At 31.5% G+C, this 20,858-nt stretch overlaps 1 protein-coding gene across 1 annotated transcript in view; it reads right to left on the reverse strand.

Moving 5' to 3' along the window:
- LOC130891485 (uncharacterized) overlaps window positions 1–20,858 on the reverse strand; it is a 60,785-nt gene that overhangs the window by 2,117 nt on the left and 37,810 nt on the right. Inside the window, exons 2-6 of the mRNA XM_057796273.1 lie at window positions 20,149–20,285; window positions 9,706–9,937; window positions 6,282–6,448; window positions 3,415–3,663; window positions 1,130–1,297 (exon numbers count right to left, since the gene is read on the reverse strand). Of these exons, the coding sequence (XP_057652256.1) occupies window positions 1,130–1,297; window positions 3,415–3,663; window positions 6,282–6,448; window positions 9,706–9,937; window positions 20,149–20,285 (953 nt within the window). The remainder of the gene's footprint in view (window positions 1–1,129; window positions 1,298–3,414; window positions 3,664–6,281; window positions 6,449–9,705; window positions 9,938–20,148; window positions 20,286–20,858) is intronic.

A 20,858-nucleotide genomic window follows, 5' to 3' on the forward strand; every position in this document is an offset into this window, starting at 1 on the left:
CGCTACAGGATGAATTTCGTGAAGGTCATCCAAAATCGATTGTTGTGCCAGAAAACATCGATGCTGTGCGAAAACTGATATTGCAACTTCGTTATGTGACATACCGTGATATTGAGGCATGCTTGGGCGTTAGTTCACTCGCATACGTTCAATATTGCATAAAAATTTCGCTGTCAAAATGTTCGCGTTGGATACCGCATAATTTGACAATCGCTCAATAAGAAGCTCGTGTGGATTGGTACAAAGAAATGCTGAAAAAATTCAATGGTGGTGTATCAAAAGACGTCTATAAGATCGTGAAAGGCAAAAAATCATAGATCTATGCATATAAACCCAAAACTAAACAAGAATCGACTGTATATGTTTTTCAAAACCAACAAAATTTGTTCGCACACTATAGTTTATTTCAGAAAGGTATAGAGCAATAAAATCTCCTTAGGTATGCAAAGGGACCACAGAGTGACCCAACGAATATTTAAGCCAATTTAATTCCATTGTAAAATTCTTTCTTTTTATCAAGTGTGGAAGTACCACCCGGGTTGGGGTCAATATATGAATTTAGCCTATTGTTATCCATTCACAAACACTGAAAATAGTGTGCCAAAGGCGTGCCGGTAGGATACTCGTAGAAAGGAGAGAATTTTATTTTAACAGAATAAAACAATGAAACCAAGCGCAGAAGACGAATCATTCTCCACCACGACAATGCGAATTCTCATATATCAGTTCAAACAAAAACTTTTTTGAACAGTCAAAACATCGAATTGAAAATAAATTGCGAGGTCAACGTTTTTCTACACCTGAAGAAGCGGTTAATAAATATAACATGTTTTGGAGGTACCCCCATAGGAATGGAAAAAATGCTTCGAAAGTTGGTTGAAACGCATGCAAAAATATTGATCTTAATTAAGAATATTTTGAAAAAACAATAAAGCCACATTCAATTCAAAATATATGTTTTTACTTGCCTATCTCAAAACTTAAGTTGCAATCCTAGTATTTAAAAAATCAGCATTTTAAAATTGAAACGATTTTACGTATTTTAGAAATTTTACAAGAAGTAGCTTGCAAAATAATGAACTGGTACATAATATGTGTGTAATATTCTATTTACAAAATAATGTTCTACCTGAAAGAAAATGTTGACATGTCAATTTCTTTAACAAGTTCTTCTTCTGTAGTAGATATTTTTGGAGATGACAAATATTCTTCGTCATTTTCTATATCTGACGACAAATCATTTTCATTGGATACTTCGGCATGATTTTCCTTAATTTTCTTCAATTCCCTACCTAATCTGAAACATATATACACGTGACACTTAATAACTACTCTGTTAAAATTGTTAAAGATGTCCCAAGCCTGTGAGATCGAGTCAAAGCATAATAAGCAGTCCAGAGAATGATTATTGTGGCACTAAAGTTCAAAACAATATAAAGAGAAGATAAAATTTTTATTATTATGTTAATAGCAAACTAATGCGAATTAAATTAATCATATAAGCCATCCGTATTTTTAATTGCATGAAATTAAGCAGATTGAGTAATATTTATATTTTTAAAATTCATTTTTAAACCAGCGGTTCTCAAACTATATTTGTAATCCAATGTCACACAACAATACTTTAGATTACTCTCTATTTCTTTGAGGTACATTCTTTGAGATATTGCAAGAATGAATAGGTTTGAGCAGAACTTAGTGGCGGATTTAAAGATTTGCCGCCTGTAACCTATTCATTTTTGCGCCGCCTCTACTGACCTCTGAAATTTTATACCTTAATTCACAATAGGCTTGGAAAATATCGAAAAAATATATTCTTTATTAACGACAATAAATATAACTTAATTTTAGAAGAATAATGGTGTTTATTTGAAGTCAATAGTATTAGTATTAACAAACTTATAAAGATCAAATGCCTGGATATATTTTACACCGCCCCAGACTTCCAATTAAGTACTACGTCATCAGCGCCGATTGTGCAGGAGAGTAGCCGGCCTCTTTGATAAAATGCTACTGGCTAGAGTGACTAGTCACTATTTTGAGGCAAAGTGTTGATTTGCGAGACAAAGTGTTGATTTGATGGTCAAAATAAAGCAGGGGCTTGTTTGTGGTCAATAACAAAACTTGTCCCAAACAGATTTATTTGCAATGGCTACTTATGTTTCCACATATAACGATTTTATTATTTTTTTGCTATTTTCACTATTATTGATAATAATACTTCTTTTTTGTCTTTTGAGATTATAAATTTTGCACTGTGCAATATTATTAAATGGGATAATGCGATATTTTAGTTGAAGATGTGTTCATTTTATAGGTAAGCTATAGAGTTTTATGGCGATAATTCAATAGGGTCCGTACAGTTTAAGTGGGAAGGTGATATATGCACAGTAAAAGCCCAAATTACACTGGAACATAGGGTTCGTAAGATAGAGTATCACGTTACTTCAATTTGTAATGAAAGTATCTAATGTCACGGTTGTGCTGTAAGTGCCGAAGTATGTCACTGCATACTTATGTTAGATGCATCGACGAAGCGAAGAAACAGCTCCGACTTCTCTAAAGTTCTAATGGTCGAAATCAATATTGTCTTTAGCAGGTACCTCTATTAAGTTTCTAAAAATTAAAAGTATCGCGGGGAGGTCCAATTCAATTCTACTGCATTATACAACTGTTTCATATTTTCTTTTCTTTTGGTATAATAAAGAATACTTTATTTGGTGTAATTATTGTCGTATTTGTACATTTTGGCACTATACAATATTTTCATCGAATATTTTGAGAAGACTAATTCTCTAGTGAGACGATCGGCGCTGATGACGTAGAATACCGGCCGAGCCGCTTTAATGAAAACGATTGGGCCGACGTATTTATTTCTAATATGATACTTAATTTTATAATAACTATAAATGCCAAATAAATCAAATAAATTGCCAAATTTAAGTTATAAAGTGCCCTTTTCTATAGTATAATAAGTCAAATGTCGTTTCCAAGCTCAATTCTGTTCAAAACTCCTCTTATCTGTAAGAATAATTATTTTTTTCAAATTTTTAAATCGAATTTGAACAAAATTTGCCTCCACTTTGAATCTGCCGCCCTAGGCTACAGCCTATTCAACCTACAGTTAAATACACCAGTGACAGAATTGATGGATGTGTAAGGGTGGTTTATTTAAGAAAATCCGGTATGATGTCAACAGATTTCATCCAAGATTTAAATATTTTGACATTCAACTAAAGTTTTTAATAAGTAAACTGCACAATTAGTTTTTTCTTCAACCATTCATTTTGTTTTGAATATAAAATATAGATCTTTGTTTCACATCATTGAAATATCATCACTATTACCATGCATTTATTTTTTACCCCAAAAAGTACAATCTAAGATTGAGAATCGCTGCTCTAAACAACTTACTCTAATCTAGTAGGCCTTCTAATCAAAGAGCCTGACATTAAACTTAAATCAGAGGTTCGTCTAGTAACTTTTTTTATTTCCATTTCTGATCTGTTCTGATTGACAGCATCGTTAACAGGTTGACTAAACGTTGCTATACTGGCGCGTCGTTTGCTAACTAATTTTACGTTGGGCGATAAACTTTGGTGATTATTAGTTGGACTGGGGCTCAAGACTCCTGGCGAGTCTGCCGAATTTTGAAGAACTCGTCTAGAAATAAAGTCAAACGAACCGGATCATGAGATATACGGAAAATATTCATATTAAATGACAGATTTCACAACCGAGTACTTTTTTTACATAACCAGAAGTTTTTATATAAACAGAACAATATGAGGTAATATCAATGTTCGATGCAACGTCAACATTTTTAAATTTTTTAAATAACAAAGTGGCTCTAATGTAATATACATGTTTATGTAAATCATGATTAGATTAGCCGATATGAATGAATATAAATTGATCATAGTACGATTGACGACGTGGTTTAATCACTTCGGTTTACTGGTCTAACAATGTTTGTTGCGAAAGTAATCATCTTTTGGAATTGTCCAAAATGTCAGAAAACGTCTTAAAATTGCAATGAATCGTTTAGAAATAGCTCCAACTTTCTAAATAAGCGAGGCAATTGCATTTGTAACGGCTTGGATTATTATTTTTCACTCGTAACTCGACGTAATCCTTTGAAAACAATTAGACCTACGTTCTCGTGATACTTCCTTGAATATTGTTCTACTTTATGATTATTAATTGATAATATTTGTAAATATTAATAAAATATTACAATTAGTCTGTCAAAATTTGTAAGTACGTAAATGAAATTTTTTATATTTAATCCGTACACTACTGAATATGTTGCAAATTTAATTCCAAATTGTCGATTAAAATATGATGTAGAGCTTTTGATAAAGAATAATAATATACAACTTATAAATTTGATGGAAAATATCATCGTAAAAAAATTTAAATACTACAAAACTTCAATGTATCTGTTTTCGAATGAAGGGGAATGTAAATAACAATGCTAACATTTAATTATAATTACATCAATAACGTATCAAAATTGCGGGTACATGTATACTTCTCTTTTAGCTTCAGCTTCTCTTTAAGCAAATTATTTCTGTTTTAGAAAATTCGCACCTTGACTCTTGCCACACTTCGGCGTACAGTTGGATAAAAATTTATCTGCCCTAAACATGCTCCCGTCCTTGAGTCCAGGGATAACTCATAATAGGAAGAGGACCTTGTATGGTCTCTTTTGAAACAAGTCTAACCATATAGGAAGTTATAGTTTCACATACTTTCAAGACGATAAATATCTCGCTCATGTATATATTCTTGTTTTAACTATCTTTACGAGAAAAAGTAGTAGTAGAAGTATGATGGTGGGTATGTTAGAAGCCAAAGGAAGTCATTAAGAATACGAAAAAAAATCAGTAATAGTTTTGTTGCGATAATACAGTGCTCTATTCTGTTTGTTGACTAAATTTTTTGAAGCAATTCAAACAACTGATTATTTCAATATTCTATATCTTTTTCCATTCAAGTTATTTCAAAAAACTTATGGTTCAAAAATACTTTTTTCCATAAATCCCACACCATAGAATACTGATTTCTGTATTGATAAATATCGCTTCGCCATAATTTGGCTTAGGATGCAACAATTAGATGTAACCTTATCTTCAAATTCTCCTTGGATAAGAGCACAAAATGCAACTGTGCGCTCAACATATCTTGTTCTCAAGTGGGGGTAAATTGAAGTTTGTATAGTTCAAATTCGTCTAATTATGTTTTCAACTCCACTTTTCATTATAATCAACGAAATTTCATCGTTTTTTAGTGATAGCATTCCATCATTTGTACAGTTGGCTCAAAATTGTTTGTACTAAACATGCCCCAGGCCTTGAAAGTCCTAGGCTAACTTTCAATAGGAAGAGGACACTGCATGGGTAATCTCATTAATATCAGAATCTACCATCCTTTCCTGAACAGATGGAAGCTATTAAAACATCCTCAACCATATCTAGAATTATAATTTCAAATAGCTCACAGCTATTTATTTTCCTTTAACTATCCTCATCAGAGAAAGTAATAATTCCTGAAGCAATTCTGATAAATGATTATCTAAAAATTTCATATCTTTCTTCATTTAAGTTCTTTCCAAAAAAGTATTATGAACAATTGTCTTTTTATTAATCCCACGCCATAGATTAGTTTTGAATGAATACCGATTTCGTCATGGCTTAACTTTGCTTCATCACCCATTTGCTTACGCTACTATTAGATATGAAGGTGTCCGTCATAAAAAAATCTGTCCAGTCATAAACTTTTACATCAAATTCTTTTTGAATAAGAGCAAAAAACTCGGCAATTCGTTCAACATGTCTTTGCTTGAGTGTGTTTGAATTGGAGTTTGTATAGTTAAACTTAATTTATATTCAATAACATCGTTTTTTGAGTGATAACATCACTTAATTTGTAGCCCATGTTTACTTTTACATTTTTTTTTCAAATTCCAGAACTCTTTAATATATCTATTACTTCACTGGGAGTTATAAACTGTATTTCCTTTCTCTAACAATAAAAAAATTTCAATTCGATCTCTAATAATCATTTTTTTACTAACACACATTGATGTGTCCCGTACTGAACGTCTCAAAGTTGTGGTTATCTCTCATTTTGAAATTGCCGCCTTCTGAATTAGTTATCCAATGTGAAGGCTTTGGTATACCGCCAGCATCCAGGTCTGTGTTGTGCTACAATAATGATCGATCTGCTACAAACGTCGTACATGACCTATAATCTTAAACAATGATTAAATAACTTACTTTGTATAGAGCAGTTGTTTTTTGGCAGCGTCTCTTTGTTGCTTTAAAGACTGTACGTAAGTTACCATTAAACTAGCCGATTCCGTTAATCTTTCCTCTTGTTGTACAGACCCAAACCTTTCAGCAGACATTGATACCAACGAAACAGCATTCATTATTATATCTATCTGAAATATATCTGTTTAGAAAAGTTATATTTTTATTGGTAAAAAGTTATTTTTTAATAAATAATAAACATACTTGGCGTTAAGTCACATGATTGGTGTGACCTAACGTGATTTTCACAATTTTCAAGCAGAATTATAATTGGTGCTTACTTCCACAATTTACAAAAATGTCTTTCAATAGTTCCAATGAACTATTTGTTCAATCAGTGTAACGTACTATACTTTTTCTACGTCTCTCTTTCATGCTACTTAAATAAACGTGACCTATTTTTAAAGAAATTGCATAATGTGCTGCCTACATTTAGGGGCTTCACTCTGTCAATCCTAAATATATCTCGCCAATGCTAAAAGTTTTTATGTTTTTTAATTGACTAAATTTATGTAAATAGACCAAATAAAGTCTTACGTAAATAAAAATTTGATTGTAATTCAATTGAACCAAGAAGTTTAAGTTTTCTTCTCAAAACGCACGTGTATGTTATGAAATCTCATTACGTGTATGTTATTGTTAAATGTCATTTAAAAGGAATGTTGACAGTGTGATTTTTGACGTTTAAAGACATGGGCGTAGAAAATTGTATTTATGTGTGTTAATTAAATTAAAATTGATGATAAACTTAGGATAATAAGTTGATTTTCTTAGTCCAAACTGGTGGAAATCTGCTATTTTCAACTTTTTATAACTCAAAAAGAAAATTTCCACATGATATTTCCAATTCGACTGTATTGCCAAAAGCATTGAAAATAACTGTAGTTATTTTCAATGCTTTTCTAAAGCAACCCTCTTATAAAAATGCATTTTTAAACATTTTTTTTTTCAATGAGTGAATTACATAAAATTAATTTGCCTTTTACATTGCTAAAAAAGTTATTAATGATTCTATATAATCGAAAAGAATAATTCTGGTCATAGTAAAAGCAGAATTACTATTCAAGGAATTCCTATCCAAACTAAAATAAGTACAGCTTTATGAGCATTTATTTATGAAAATTATAAGTATGCTTCGTAATTAAATTTAATGGAAAAATTTTATTTGAGTAAAATTAGCCCAATCAAAAGTGTCAAATACATAAAAGGCTTAATATTAGGCGTTAAAAATTATAATTTATGTATAAAATTCATTTTCAATTAGAAATTATAGTGATAATTTCAAATAATTATTGTCATTTCAAATTACAGCGAAAATATATTCAAAACTATCTGCTATAGTAAATTACTCTACTAATTTATACTGTCCGTATGCACTATATTTTACTAAATTACTCAGTACTCTTATTAGTCATGTTTAGGCTTTACTTTGTTCCATTCTTGCAATATAATTGTATGATCGTTTGCACTTTCAGATTGGAGCACTACGGAATACTGGATTGCAAGTACAAATTCTTTTATATGTGATTTAGTGTCGATAGTTATTCTACAGTCTGTTGTCTTGTTGAATATAATGCTGTCATTAATAATGAACAATTGCGAATGTATAGAAATAATTACATGAACTACAGATGATGCTGATTCAATTGAATTTCATTGAAAGAGTATCGTTGTCTGATCTTCTCGAGAACTGTTAGTTGAGTAACTGAACTTTTTGTAGAAGGTGTGAAAGGGTAACAGTTATTGAAATGAAAATAATGATGCAACTCAAAAAGTTATTGAGTCTGAATGTCGGAAGGTTTATTATAAAATCTTGATTATCATAATTATGTTTATGCTATTTTCGGTAGGTTGCTGTTATCGGTTACCACAATTCCATTTTGAGATAAAAACATTTATAAAATTTATTGCAAATGTTCCGTAAAGTGATTTAGAAATAGTTCACAAATCGAATCTAACACTGAAAAAACATAGATATAAAATTTTATGATTCTTATTTTTCATTTTGTGTAATTTGCGAAAAATAAGAATATTTAGGAATATGTTTGTTTCAGACTTTTATTTAATAAAATAACCACAATTTATAGTAAATTTTTAATGTTGTTAAATATTTTTCACGAACCATTTTGGCACTCTGCTCTTAATTTCTATTCTACTAAGGGGATATTTCGATTTATTAAAAGGATGGCCTCAGAAGTACTTGAATTTAACCACGTCGTCTTTATCAAACCAAGTTTCGTTCAAATACAATATCTTTTTGTTTGAGCATCGGTATGTCTTAATAGTTTGCAACTATTATTATAGTTTGAAACTACAATATAATTCCAAAATAACCATTTTGTTGTCTGTTGTCAAGATTTCCTGTTTAAAACCATACTCTATGGTCACTAAGTGTCACTGAACATTTATAGTCATAATCAAGGTACGTCAGCAGTTTATTTTGAATCAAATTTAATGTTAGCACTAAATTTGCTTTAAAAAAGTATTGGGGCTTAAAAGAGGCCTGCGAAGACCAGCATGGCAGTGGTCTACCAAATGTCTGCGCGAGCTAGCAGACTTAGTAGGGATTTCAAAAAGTGAGGTACATCGCATATTAAGTGAAAATTTGGAACAATAATAACGTCGTTAAGATGCTTCCATCGAGTGCTTGGCAATGTTTCACAGAAATAAAGCCAAATTTTTGCGCTGTTTCATAACTATGGATGAAACATGGGTCCATCATTTTACACCCGAAAAGAAGAAAAAAAGACGGCTCCTTTTGCAGACAAGATAATTGCATCGTTTTTTTGGGAAGTGCATAGGATAATTTTCATCTTAAAAAAGGAAAAGCTTTTCAACGGCGAGTATTATGTGGACTTCTTGCAACGTTTGAGCGAAGAAATCAAGCAGAAACTGCCACATTCGGCTAAGAAGAAATTGTTGTTTCATCAAGACAATGTACCAGTTCACACATCCGTTATTGCAATGGCCAAAATCAATGAATTAAAGTTTGAATTGCTACCTCATTCACCCTATTTGTCAGATTTAGCCCCCTCGAATTATTTTCTGTTTCCACACTTAAAAAAATGAGACAGTGATCAAAGATTTTCCAACAATGAAGAGATGATGTTGGCAGTTAATGGCTATTTTGAGGAGCTTGAACATTTTTATTATAAAAAGTGTTTCGAACATCGCTGGGAAAACTATTTGGAGCGATAAGGAGATTACGTTGGATCACGTACTTCTGGGCCCACCCTCGTAAAGCTACAATAGAAATATCATGGACTGTGAAATGATTACATGTGAAATATTAATAAGCAACGGTTACTTAGGTGGTTTGGAGTCGTATGCATAAACACATTTCTTAAAATGATAAAATATTATTCAAATTACATGCTAATATTATTACCTGGGTCATAATAGTAGAGAATAATTCCGCTTTTTCGTAATCTGTACAAAACGGTTGCATTAATGTTACTTTTTCTCTGAGCTTGTTAATTTCCATGTTAAGGTTAGCTTCTGTTTGATTTCTGTATCTTTTTTGTCTTTTACACCTATCCTTGATTGTTGTGGCGTCTATCGACAGTGCCAAAGCTAAACTAGCGAATTTTTGTTCTATTTCTTGTTGATTCATATGTTCTCTGTAACGATAGAAATAATAATTAAAAACAAAACATCTCTCACTAGTATAAATATTTTTGTATTTATTTTTTGTGATCTAAATAGATTACTTTCAAAGTTTAATTGGAACATAACATACATATTTTGTATAGTATTTCGTGTAGTATATCTAAAGTCCAATTGTTGTTAGTAGTTTAGTTAATATAGACTTTCAAAATAACAAAAATTCCCAGAAAGGCAACTATTGGTGGAGAGCTGAGGTCATTACAAATAAATTTTTAAGAATCCCCATCGATCCTATGTGTGTCGCAAAAGTTATTCAGGGTCAAAGGCTAAAATTTGAGGTTTTTTGGATTTTTCTCTAAAACGATAAGTTTTGCGATGTTTCTGCTCATAGAGTGTTTGGCAATAATAAATTTCTTCCAGAATATTCTAAACATAGTTCAATGGTAACCCAGAAGGTGAAAATCTGCTTTTTTCACCATTTTATAGCTCAGAAAACAATTTTCATATGGCATTTCCAATCTAATAGTCAAAAGGCCATCATAGCTTGACTTCTATCGCTCGCCACGTATTTCCAATAGTTCCAATGATTACCCAGAAGTTGAAAATCTGCTATTTGATAGCTCAGAGAAACAATTTCCATACGGCATTTCCAATCTGATTGTCGAAAAGCCATGATAGCTAGAAATGACAACAATGTTTGATTCACACCAAGATCAACGCCGACGTGGTTTGACTTCTATCGCTCGCCACGTATCTCCAATAGTCAATTCAGCTCTATTACTATGAACTCAATTTGTTTCTGAACATAGAATGTTTGCTAATAATCAACTTCTTCCTGAATCTTCCAAACATAGTTCTTTAGTTACCCAGAAGATGGAGACTCTGATCATTATTTTTAATTTCTACCACATTTACTACTAACCGCAACGTTAAATGGCGTACGCCTGTTTGTAAATAAAATTAAAAATGTAGGGCATTGTGATGTTCTTAGTTTACCCCAACTTTGAGTTTTTTGTTTACTTGTTTTTTCTGGAAAAGGTATCTTAAATTAAATATTCCATTAATTCATTATTATTTAATAATAATTCACTATCAACTGTACTAATAATAAATTGAAAAGTGAATGATTTTCTAGATTTAAAAATTGGAGAAAACGTGAAAGTTGAAGAGGAGGGAAAGCTTCTGTAGGACTGGATTTATGAAGAGATCATATGAGGATGATTTGGAAGCCTTCAAAGGAGGCAAGATGTAATTGGTTGCATTATAAATTCTATGAGTAATTGCCTAATCAATAGGTCGAGTTTTGGGTAGAAGTATTTTTATTTAATATAATTTTTAGATTGGTTTGCTATTGAATTTTTGAAATATTATTTATTCGTATTCAAAGTCGGTAATTTATTCAACAAGTAGGTACATTACGCGTTTGCTACCTTTCTTTGATAAGTGGTTCTCAAATTTCTTCTGAAAATACCGTGTTTTTTTATCGAGTATGAATCGTCGCTGTAAAATATAAAACTGCTAAATCCATTTTTGGTCTAAAATAACCATTCGAAAGAAAAAGAGCGTATGAAAACGTGTTAAATTCACTTGTACCTATTTTTGTTGCTTTCACTTCGTGATTTTAATAATTTTGTTTATTTCGATTTGTTTAAATAACTCGTGATAATTAATGAACATAGTACATTTGATATCTGTGTTTTTTTGTGAGATTTTTGAATTTTTTTTTAAAATATGTAAAAGTTCGTTATCTTGGGAGTAAGAAACCTTTATTGAAACTACTTATAACAACTTTTGGACTTTCCTGGTTTTTTGTAATTTCTACTCAGTTATTTTAGATGCTTTTAAGTAAAAGAATAAAAGTCTATGGTTTGTTTGCGATTAGTTATTTGTTTTCTCTTGTGTTCGTTTATTTGAATTATTTACTCAGCATTTATTTCCCACAATTCCTGCCAAGTCTATTGGGAGATTCAAAATACGTCAAAAAACCTGCTTAGTTACAAAATTAGTTTATAAAAGAGTAGAATATCAATATTTATCCTTAATTTGTACGTTTTTATTTAAAATTTTGCTAAATATATAGACCAACTCCTTTTTGAAGTGAGTTAGCATGTTTACACCTAGTTCATATAGTATTTTAGGATGCACCCAGTATAGGCCTAGAGTTGGACCAAGTATGTACATCTTTGGTCCTAGATTGGAAGCCATTATTCGCCCAGACTTGTTGGGACTCTGGGACGATAACAATAAACCGAAGACATAAATTTACATAAAAATTTTAGTTAAATAATTAAAAATATAAAGAAATGATACTATTTTTTATTATTCTATTTTTTATTGTTTTTTATGCATAAAAGAATTTTATGTATAAAAGATTATTACTTTTAATGTTAAGATATTTATTATGGATAAGTTATTAGAACAAAACTTTATACATAGTTATTCAGAGTTCTCCCAAGTCTGGATGATTATAGGATGGCCGAGGTCGGATGACCCAGACTTCAACCAAGCTTGGGCCCAGTGGCGGCGCAAGACCTTAACTTAATGTGGGCAAGATACATTTCGCGAGGCCCTCTGATGGTGCAAGAAGAAGGGAATATAAAATAAAAAATCACTTATTAAAAAGTTTTTTATTCATTTCATATTCAACGTTAAACGAAAATGAAAAAAAAGAAATAATTGAAGAAACAAAAATTTTTTACTTTTGATTTTACTGATTTCCTTAATGATTGTAACTATCTTGCTAATTAATCTTTGCTAATACTACAGAGAAATATTTTACGGTCAATCGAAAGATTATTTTCGATATTAATTACCTGTAAAATATGAACACACAATATACAGTAATTACGGAGATATTGGGATCAAAAGATTTTCTAATGACGTTACAGAATATTATTCGTATATATATTAGTCGTGCGGTAGTTAGCTTGGCGCGAGTATCTACAAGATACTCTATAATAAGAAAAACCTTGTGGCATGTACTTTTTGATTTTCCATTCGTTTTAAAATTTATTTTCGGCTGTGAGGCGCGAGGCGTTTAGCACCGCGAGGCCGTGGGCGGTGTGGGACACCACCCACCCCTCTGCTTGGGCCATTAGTGGTTTGTCAAGGCCGGGTTTCCCATAGTTGGTCTAAGCTGAGCTCCGTCGTTCAAGTCCGGGGGCTTCTACATGGGAAGGCGATGAAATTAGAATCAGAGCACGAATTTATGATTTGTATTTTTATCGGTCCTTAATAAGTGTGCGAAATTTCAAAAAAATTCGACGTTATCAAGTGCTAAAAAACTACTTCGAAGATTTCGTTACACATACATACCAAGCTAGTATAAGCGTATTAAGAAGTAACAAGATAATGAAGTTTATCTTTTTTATTTAATATTTTGTCTTTGATTCCTGTTGATGTCTTCAGGACATCCTAGAGGAGTATTTAGGTTTAATGTATTTATTAAAGGTGCTATAACATTTTTTTTTCAAATCCAACATTATGCTGATGAGGATTAAAACAAAATTAATTACACAACGACATTCTAAGGGTCTAGTTCAGGTTTCTAACTAATAACCATTTATTATTAGCATTACGGGGACATTCCAGTTTCCCGGCTGCGCATCTTAAAAATCTAGTAAGCCTATTCAATTTATTTTTGACTCTGGGTAGATTCAAGACACATTATTAATTTTCGGAAACATTTAAAATATTTCTTGTAAATAATTTAGGATGCTCCTATCATGTTTATGAAATGGATATGACTTCCTTGACATCGCTTATCTTTTCTCTGTTTTCAAACAAACAAAAATACTATGAGAGCAAATTATTATTGTTATAATTGTGAAGTAACCTCGATACGACTTCGAAAATGTCAACTATATTCAAAATATTTCTGATCTTTATACAATATAGTTGTAATGGAAATTTATTTAAAATTTACATAAACTGTTGGTCATGGGTCAATACATTGACTCATTACTGATCTTATATTCACGTTGTGAATATGAATGGGACTACTACTCGGTATTAGTAGAGGATTCGAATAGTAGAACGTCCTTCATACGTTTATTTATTGTTTGAAAACAATTTTGTAGGGAATTTCATGTTTAAAAATATATTGTAAATGGTTTAGCTTAGAAATTCATGCATGAATTATGACTGATTGAAAATTCAAAAATGTCTTTTTTAAAATTGCCATCATTTGTTTGATAATTTAATTATATAGTGTGTGCTAAAAGTAATGAGTGAATAGTTACACCAGTTTACATAGTTTTTATACTCAAACTGAAACTTAATTATTGTTTATTCAGTTTATTAGTTAGATAAAAAGAATAATAAAAATATTCTGGTTTTAGAAATATTTTACTAAATTAGTATGGACAATAACAAAATTACTAAAAATAACAAATTTTGGTATCCTTTTTATAATGTTTTGGGTCATTTAAATCATTAAATCTTCAATGCCATATTTATTCCGTATCAGCTACAACGTCTTCATAATTTTCAATTTTTTTATTTCCTTAAAACTCTTCGACAACCTGTTTGATTGACTTTGATTGAGCAGAATTTTAATTAATAAATAAGAAAATTTTGAATCCAGCATAGACAACAACTTCATGGATCTATGGTTTAAAAAATATTTAATAATATTGTTTGGAAATATCGGAATTCATATTCTTGTTTAAGGCCTTTATAAAGTTTTCTATAAATCACAGCTCAATTTCGGAAGAGTATAGAATAGTGTTTTTTGGATCTACCAACTTACTTAACTTTGTCCGGAGCGTACTCGCTCTCTGGCCCCTTCTGAACTGTTTCGCAGACAAAGGAAACGAGGGTATTCGGCAAACCGATGATTTTGAGGTCTGTGTACACTTTCTACTAATGTTGTTCATACTTATACAATAAACCACGAATCACCTATTTTATAGACGTTTCACATTGATGACCCAAGATTTAATCAATTTTCTAGTTTCTAGTCCAAGTCTTTGATGGATCTGCCTATAGATATCAAGTTGCCGAATTTGACACAAAAGTTTTGTTATACATTGTATAGTTTTTCTTGATCATTCATTATCGTTGTGTTGTGCTCGTGTTTTCGTGTCCTTTTGATTATGTATAGTGTTAGTTGTTGTTAATTTTTGAAAATGACATTCAATAAATGTATAATAACATTGCAAACTTATTAATGTAATGCTGCGGGGCGGACGAGCGCGCAATAAATGCGTCGCGAACACGCCGAAGTTGCGCCGCAAGGACGTTGCGGACGCGTGGCAGAAATGCAATGTTTTCGTCGCGTGTTTGCAGTGCACCGAGGAGGAAACACTACCGTTGGCTTTGTTACTTCGAAGACGCCGGAGACGAGAACGAAATCATCGACGAATTTGGGAGGACCGATTATCAATTAATCGAATGTCAAGACCTACATTTTATGAGTTGTTGCATCTGATACAAACTGACTTAAGTCATGAAGACACACGTTTATGGTTATCAGTGACACATGAAGAAAGGCTTATAATTACTATAAAGTATGTTTTCAACATTAAATAAGTACATAGTACAGAATGGTGTTATTCGCAGCTATCTGTTTGCGCGTTCACAACGAATTCGCTGCGCTTGCGCGGCATGATAGTTGCTCCTACAAGAACTACATTTATCCTAATCAAATTACAACTAATAAATTTCCATTTTTTTTTAGATGATAGTTCTCAAATATTGTAAACAAAATAATTTTAAAGTTTATTAATTCTGAGGTAGCAGTATCAACTATCTTCAAATAATTTAAATTACGCGCCATAATTAAAATTTAAATTTGCCACTATTTTATGAAGGATGTCATATTAGTAGTTCAGGTTCAGACCCCTGTAGACGTCAATTTTCTAATAACAACATTGTAGTGATTCATCTGAATATAGTTGATCTGTGGAATAAACGCTTTTCTGTTTTATTATGAATTCGATTCATTGCTTGAAAAAAGAATAAACTTTAGTTTCTAGGAAAATGTCGTATGCGATATTAACCAATTCCTGTTGTAAATAAGATCCAATAAGTACGGCTCTAGATTCTGATAGTTGTAAATGATATCAGTTAATTTAGCTTGATAATTAACACGTTGAGTCCGGTGGGGTCCTATTTTTGGTATATTTTGTTTATAAGGGATAAAGAAATGACAAATTAAAAAAATTGAACTTTTATTATAAAATAAATACAATAGAAATAAATTGTTGTTAGAATCATAATTATTCATGTTTTTCCGCAAAACGCGGAACACAATAATGTGGTTTTCCAAAACAAACACTGTAAAAAGTAATCACTTTTTTAATTTGGATTTAACAATAATTTCTTCTTCTCTTCTCACCGTATGACTTGGACCTTCTTTCTTCACTAGCCAATAGTTTTTTTTTGTTTAGGCGTTGTTTGGTCAGCAACATCCGTAGTTTCTTTCTTCAGTATCACCTTTGCTACACTAATTTAAAAGTCAGTAATCGATATATTCTTTTTTGTAATAATTCAAAATAATTTCACCAAACGTTGAAAAAGGGACCTCAGGTATAAATGAGTGTTGTCTCTCACGCATATTTCTAAATATTTCAACACCAAATAAACATAATATATAAGTAAATATGACCTCACCCAGAAGCATTATTTTTGATCTCATATAATATTTTTCAAAACACATCGTATATTTTCGTACACTTTACATAAAAGCATAAATCATCGTTCAAAGGATAAAAAAGCTAACAGAATTTTTTGTTTTTCCATACTGCAAGTATGGATTGATAAATAGTGCAAAAATTGATGTTTTCTGAGTGCGGTCCACAGGACCGCTCTGGGCCTTAGGGATAGTTTTAGGAGTAAACTTTCCCTCGGGCACAGAGCGGGCCTATGAACAGCACAGAAAGAACATAATTTTTTCGCACTTTTTATTTCAAATAATTTTTTTCTTTACTTTTTCTTGGATCCAAACCCCAAACGAAGTGTAAAAACACACAAAAAAAATTTAAGCCCAGGGGAAAGTTTATCAATTTCGTTTGGAGCTCAACGTGTTAAATGTAAAGTATTTTCTTGAAAAAATATAAACTTCCATTGTCATCTTCGACTATTATATTTTGAATAGAATTACCAGGACAAATTGGATATGGCAGATCTTTCAAAAACAAAATTGGCTAAGTAAAACATGAAACTCCAGCATATACAATATTACAACTTCCACAAAACACATGTGGTACTCACTTTTTATCTTGGTTGGCAATAGGAAATCCAAAATAATGACATTTTAAGATTCTACGATGGGTCTTCCGTTCTTTGTATATTTATATATATAATTAATGTTTTTAGCTGATTAAACTTTTTTTATTTTTCCCAAATTTAAATATATCATAAGAGAATGTCGTTTAGAAGCACTGGAGAGTAGTCAAAACACTGTAACTGATCGATTGAGAGTCACGGCAGCTGAAGACTTCCAGCGCCTCTACCAAGAGTGGGAGCAACGTCTTCTCCAGCGTGAAGCTGCTCATTATGACTACTTTAAAAAGAATGTCATTGTTCTTTGAAAAAAATAAAAGCTTTCCCATTTTCTCATACACCTCGTATGCTTCAGGTATATTTTGCATGTTATGTATGCATGTAATTCAAATACAAACTTCTCTGTTACCTGAATGGTGCATATTCTGGAGATGATACAACTATACTGTATTAGATAAAGGTTGACAGCTGAAAAATTTGTCCAATTAGAAACTATGTTTTCACAACAATTGGGAATCTTAAGTTAGTGTGAAATAAAAGTCTAAATAATGAATAAATAATTGGCGGACTATTTTTCGTAGTAGAGTATATGAGAAAAACTTTATTATTTGAATTATTTGGGGAATTACTTACTCAATTAGGTATAAGGATTAGATAAGAACATTTTGTTATTTTATCGTTTACTTGGATATAGTTATGTTAATGTTTCAGTTAATCAGTTAATCTTATCAGTTTACATTTTATTTCACTGCTATTCTGTCAACTAGTGATATATTTGACTGATCCATATCATTATGAACATTGCTAAAATACAATGAATAATTAGAATATATATACAAGCAATACCTTAACATTTTGACGACCAAGCTATTTCTCTTAATATTTCCCTGTGGTTCAAACATTTTTTTTCGCTAAAAAGCTGCATTCAGAAGTTAAAAAACAATGTACTGAATTTTTATAATCATTAGGAACCATTTTTACTAAATTATAGAATAATATTTTTTTTTCTTTGATAGATATTTTTAACTTCTCTATTGACAGTCTAATTTCTTTTTCATGTTCCTACAAAATATGACTGCACTGTTGGGAAAAAACGTATAAACCCTTCAAGATTAGTTCTTTTGTGTTGTTCACCCAATTCACGAAGCTAAGTAAACAAGAAAAAAGTGGTATTTAAATGGTCATTGGGTACAATAAAGATAAAACTACGATTGACATATCACATAACGTCGTATTCATCTAGTTTGCGATGTACTGTGAAATAGTATCACAAATTAGCGAATGAAATTATTATTAGAACGTCAGTTAACGCTAATTTTCAACAATATTCTTCAAACAAAAATGTCCATCATCGAATTCAAGGAAGTAATTGTACGAGGGCTACTGCTAAAGAAGGAAGTCTTCGTAGAAGTGCAAACGGAAAGTTCAAAATCAGTCCGATGGAGGTCTCTCCAAACACACAGATTCGTCAAAAAAGAAGGTCATTTCCATAGAATTAGAAAGAACTGTAGAAGATGTTATCAGAAACATCAGAACAAAGTATCAAAAAACCAGGTTTAAAAAAGTGGTGACATTTCTGTTTGCCTCGTTTTCACAAAAAAATTGATAAACTTGATGTGATGTAAACAGTTCTTTTTAATTAAATAAATTTTAAAATAGCAATTTAGTATTATCTATTTTTTTCATAAAACAATAAAAAAACGTGAGTTACTAGGCTAAGACCAATCCTTAAGAATTACATGAAAGATATTTGCATTCACCTGAAGTTACAGTAGTTGTTTGAGCAAAATGTTTTGAGGAAACACGTTCTAGAACGCTTTATCTCAATCAGGAGTGAGCTGCAGTGACCGATTTGTCCCCTTGTGATTTTTTTGAAATCCCTAGTCACTTACATGATTCGTTCTTCAGAAATATGTAGTTTACTTTTCTATAATCTGAAAACTTAGTCAACTATCTAACCATTGTCCCACCTTTTCTCTTTTATAGCTTCTTTTGGAGCATTTCCAATTTAGAATCAAGTTTTATACTTCTTCTATTTCTAATTCTACTTTTTCTTCGAGTCTCCCAACGTCGTTTTTCCGTCCAGGTAAGCTCTGGCAGAGCAGTTGTTCGGTCGACTTTTATTCTCCGTTACACTCTAGTTGTCTGTTTGTGCCAACAGTATCCAACAGTCCAGTGATCACACCAATAGTCTTCTAGATTGAGTGTTTCCTCAAGTCGCTCTAGATATCGCGCAATTACTTCTGATTGACTACATATCTTGATGTTTGGCTATGTCAATAGCACCATATAACAATTCCATCTGTAGTTGCAATGTTCTTTTCCACTCCATAATGTCCAGGTACCTAGCAGAGGCTTATTTTAGTGTCGAGAATCTAGAAGATTGTCTCGCGATACCTCATTACTAATGTTGAATTAGTTATTTTTGATTCTATAGGCTGCATGGCTATGTACGAGCAATTGTATGGTGCAAAAAAAGACTTTCAATCGGTAGCAAACAGTGCTGTAAGTAGTTTGGTACCATACTTATTAAGAGCGTTGAAAAATCGTTCATGATAACTACATATCGAAAAATTTGTCATATAACGCTACAATTTTTTTCATGAACCTGCAATCCAAGTATTTAACCATCCACCCTTTAGTTTCAACTTGGCATCACAAGAATTTGGTTTTTCTCCGTTTATAAAATCACAACTAGAAAGATGCAGGTCTCACTGTGTGATTCCATTGAGAGAGAGAAATTTGAGCATTGGTTAGATAATTGATTCTTATGTAAGGTGTGTTGACTTCTTTGATACAAAAAATCTCACACTTTAACAAGAGAAACTATGAACAAAATAGGTTTTTGCTTTCATTGTAAATTTGTTGAAGAAACTACCGAATGCCATTCGAGTTTGAGACTCTAGTTCATGTAGAATTTTAATATATTCGACAGTCCAATAATTGGGTCTTTGACTTCTATTAATAAAACCATAATAATTATTATCGAATATCTTACTTCGGTTCATCTCCTCGGAGTCCTAATGTGTCTAAAACTGAGTTGGGTAGACTGGGAAACACTTCAAATTTTGTATCATCTTTTTTCAATTTCCTTGTTTCACCCTCCGACAGTGATCTGCTTCGCATATGGAATAACTGAAACAAACGGTATTTCGTGAATAAAAACTCATAAGCAAGAAACCTCTCCGCCAGTATCAAGAACGCACGAGGGTGGGCAACAGTTTGGGCAATTAGAAAAATTTTTAGGTTCAGGCTCTTGCAGACGGCAATACATTGAGACTCAAATCTAATTCAATTTTTAAAAAGTCTGTAGCAAAAGGAGAGTCAGTAAATAGTTTGATGTCATAGTGAACACATCTGAATACCGAAAAGTAAGCTAGACGGCGACTTTAAATAAATTAGATAATAAGTGTTTAGTGTAAGTTTATAAATAAATTATGTAAGTGAGATACACGGTGTGTATAAATTAATTCCACCGATTTGTAAATTAAAACTCTTTAAATAAATAAGAAAAACATTACATTAGTATTGATCGTTCAATACTGAGTTATCTAATATTGAAGTTACAAAAATATGTTAAAAACAGTGTGGATTCGTTTGAAACACATTTTTTAATCTATCGCTTTGAAAATAATCTAATGTAAACTATAACAATTCAAACAAAAATTTATAAATATTGAACTATTTCCGTTCTTGTATAAACTTAAA

This window comes from Diorhabda carinulata, chromosome 3 (assembly GCF_026250575.1).
Source record: "Diorhabda carinulata isolate Delta chromosome 3, icDioCari1.1, whole genome shotgun sequence".
In the NCBI taxonomy this organism is placed as follows: domain Eukaryota; kingdom Metazoa; phylum Arthropoda; class Insecta; order Coleoptera; family Chrysomelidae; genus Diorhabda; species Diorhabda carinulata.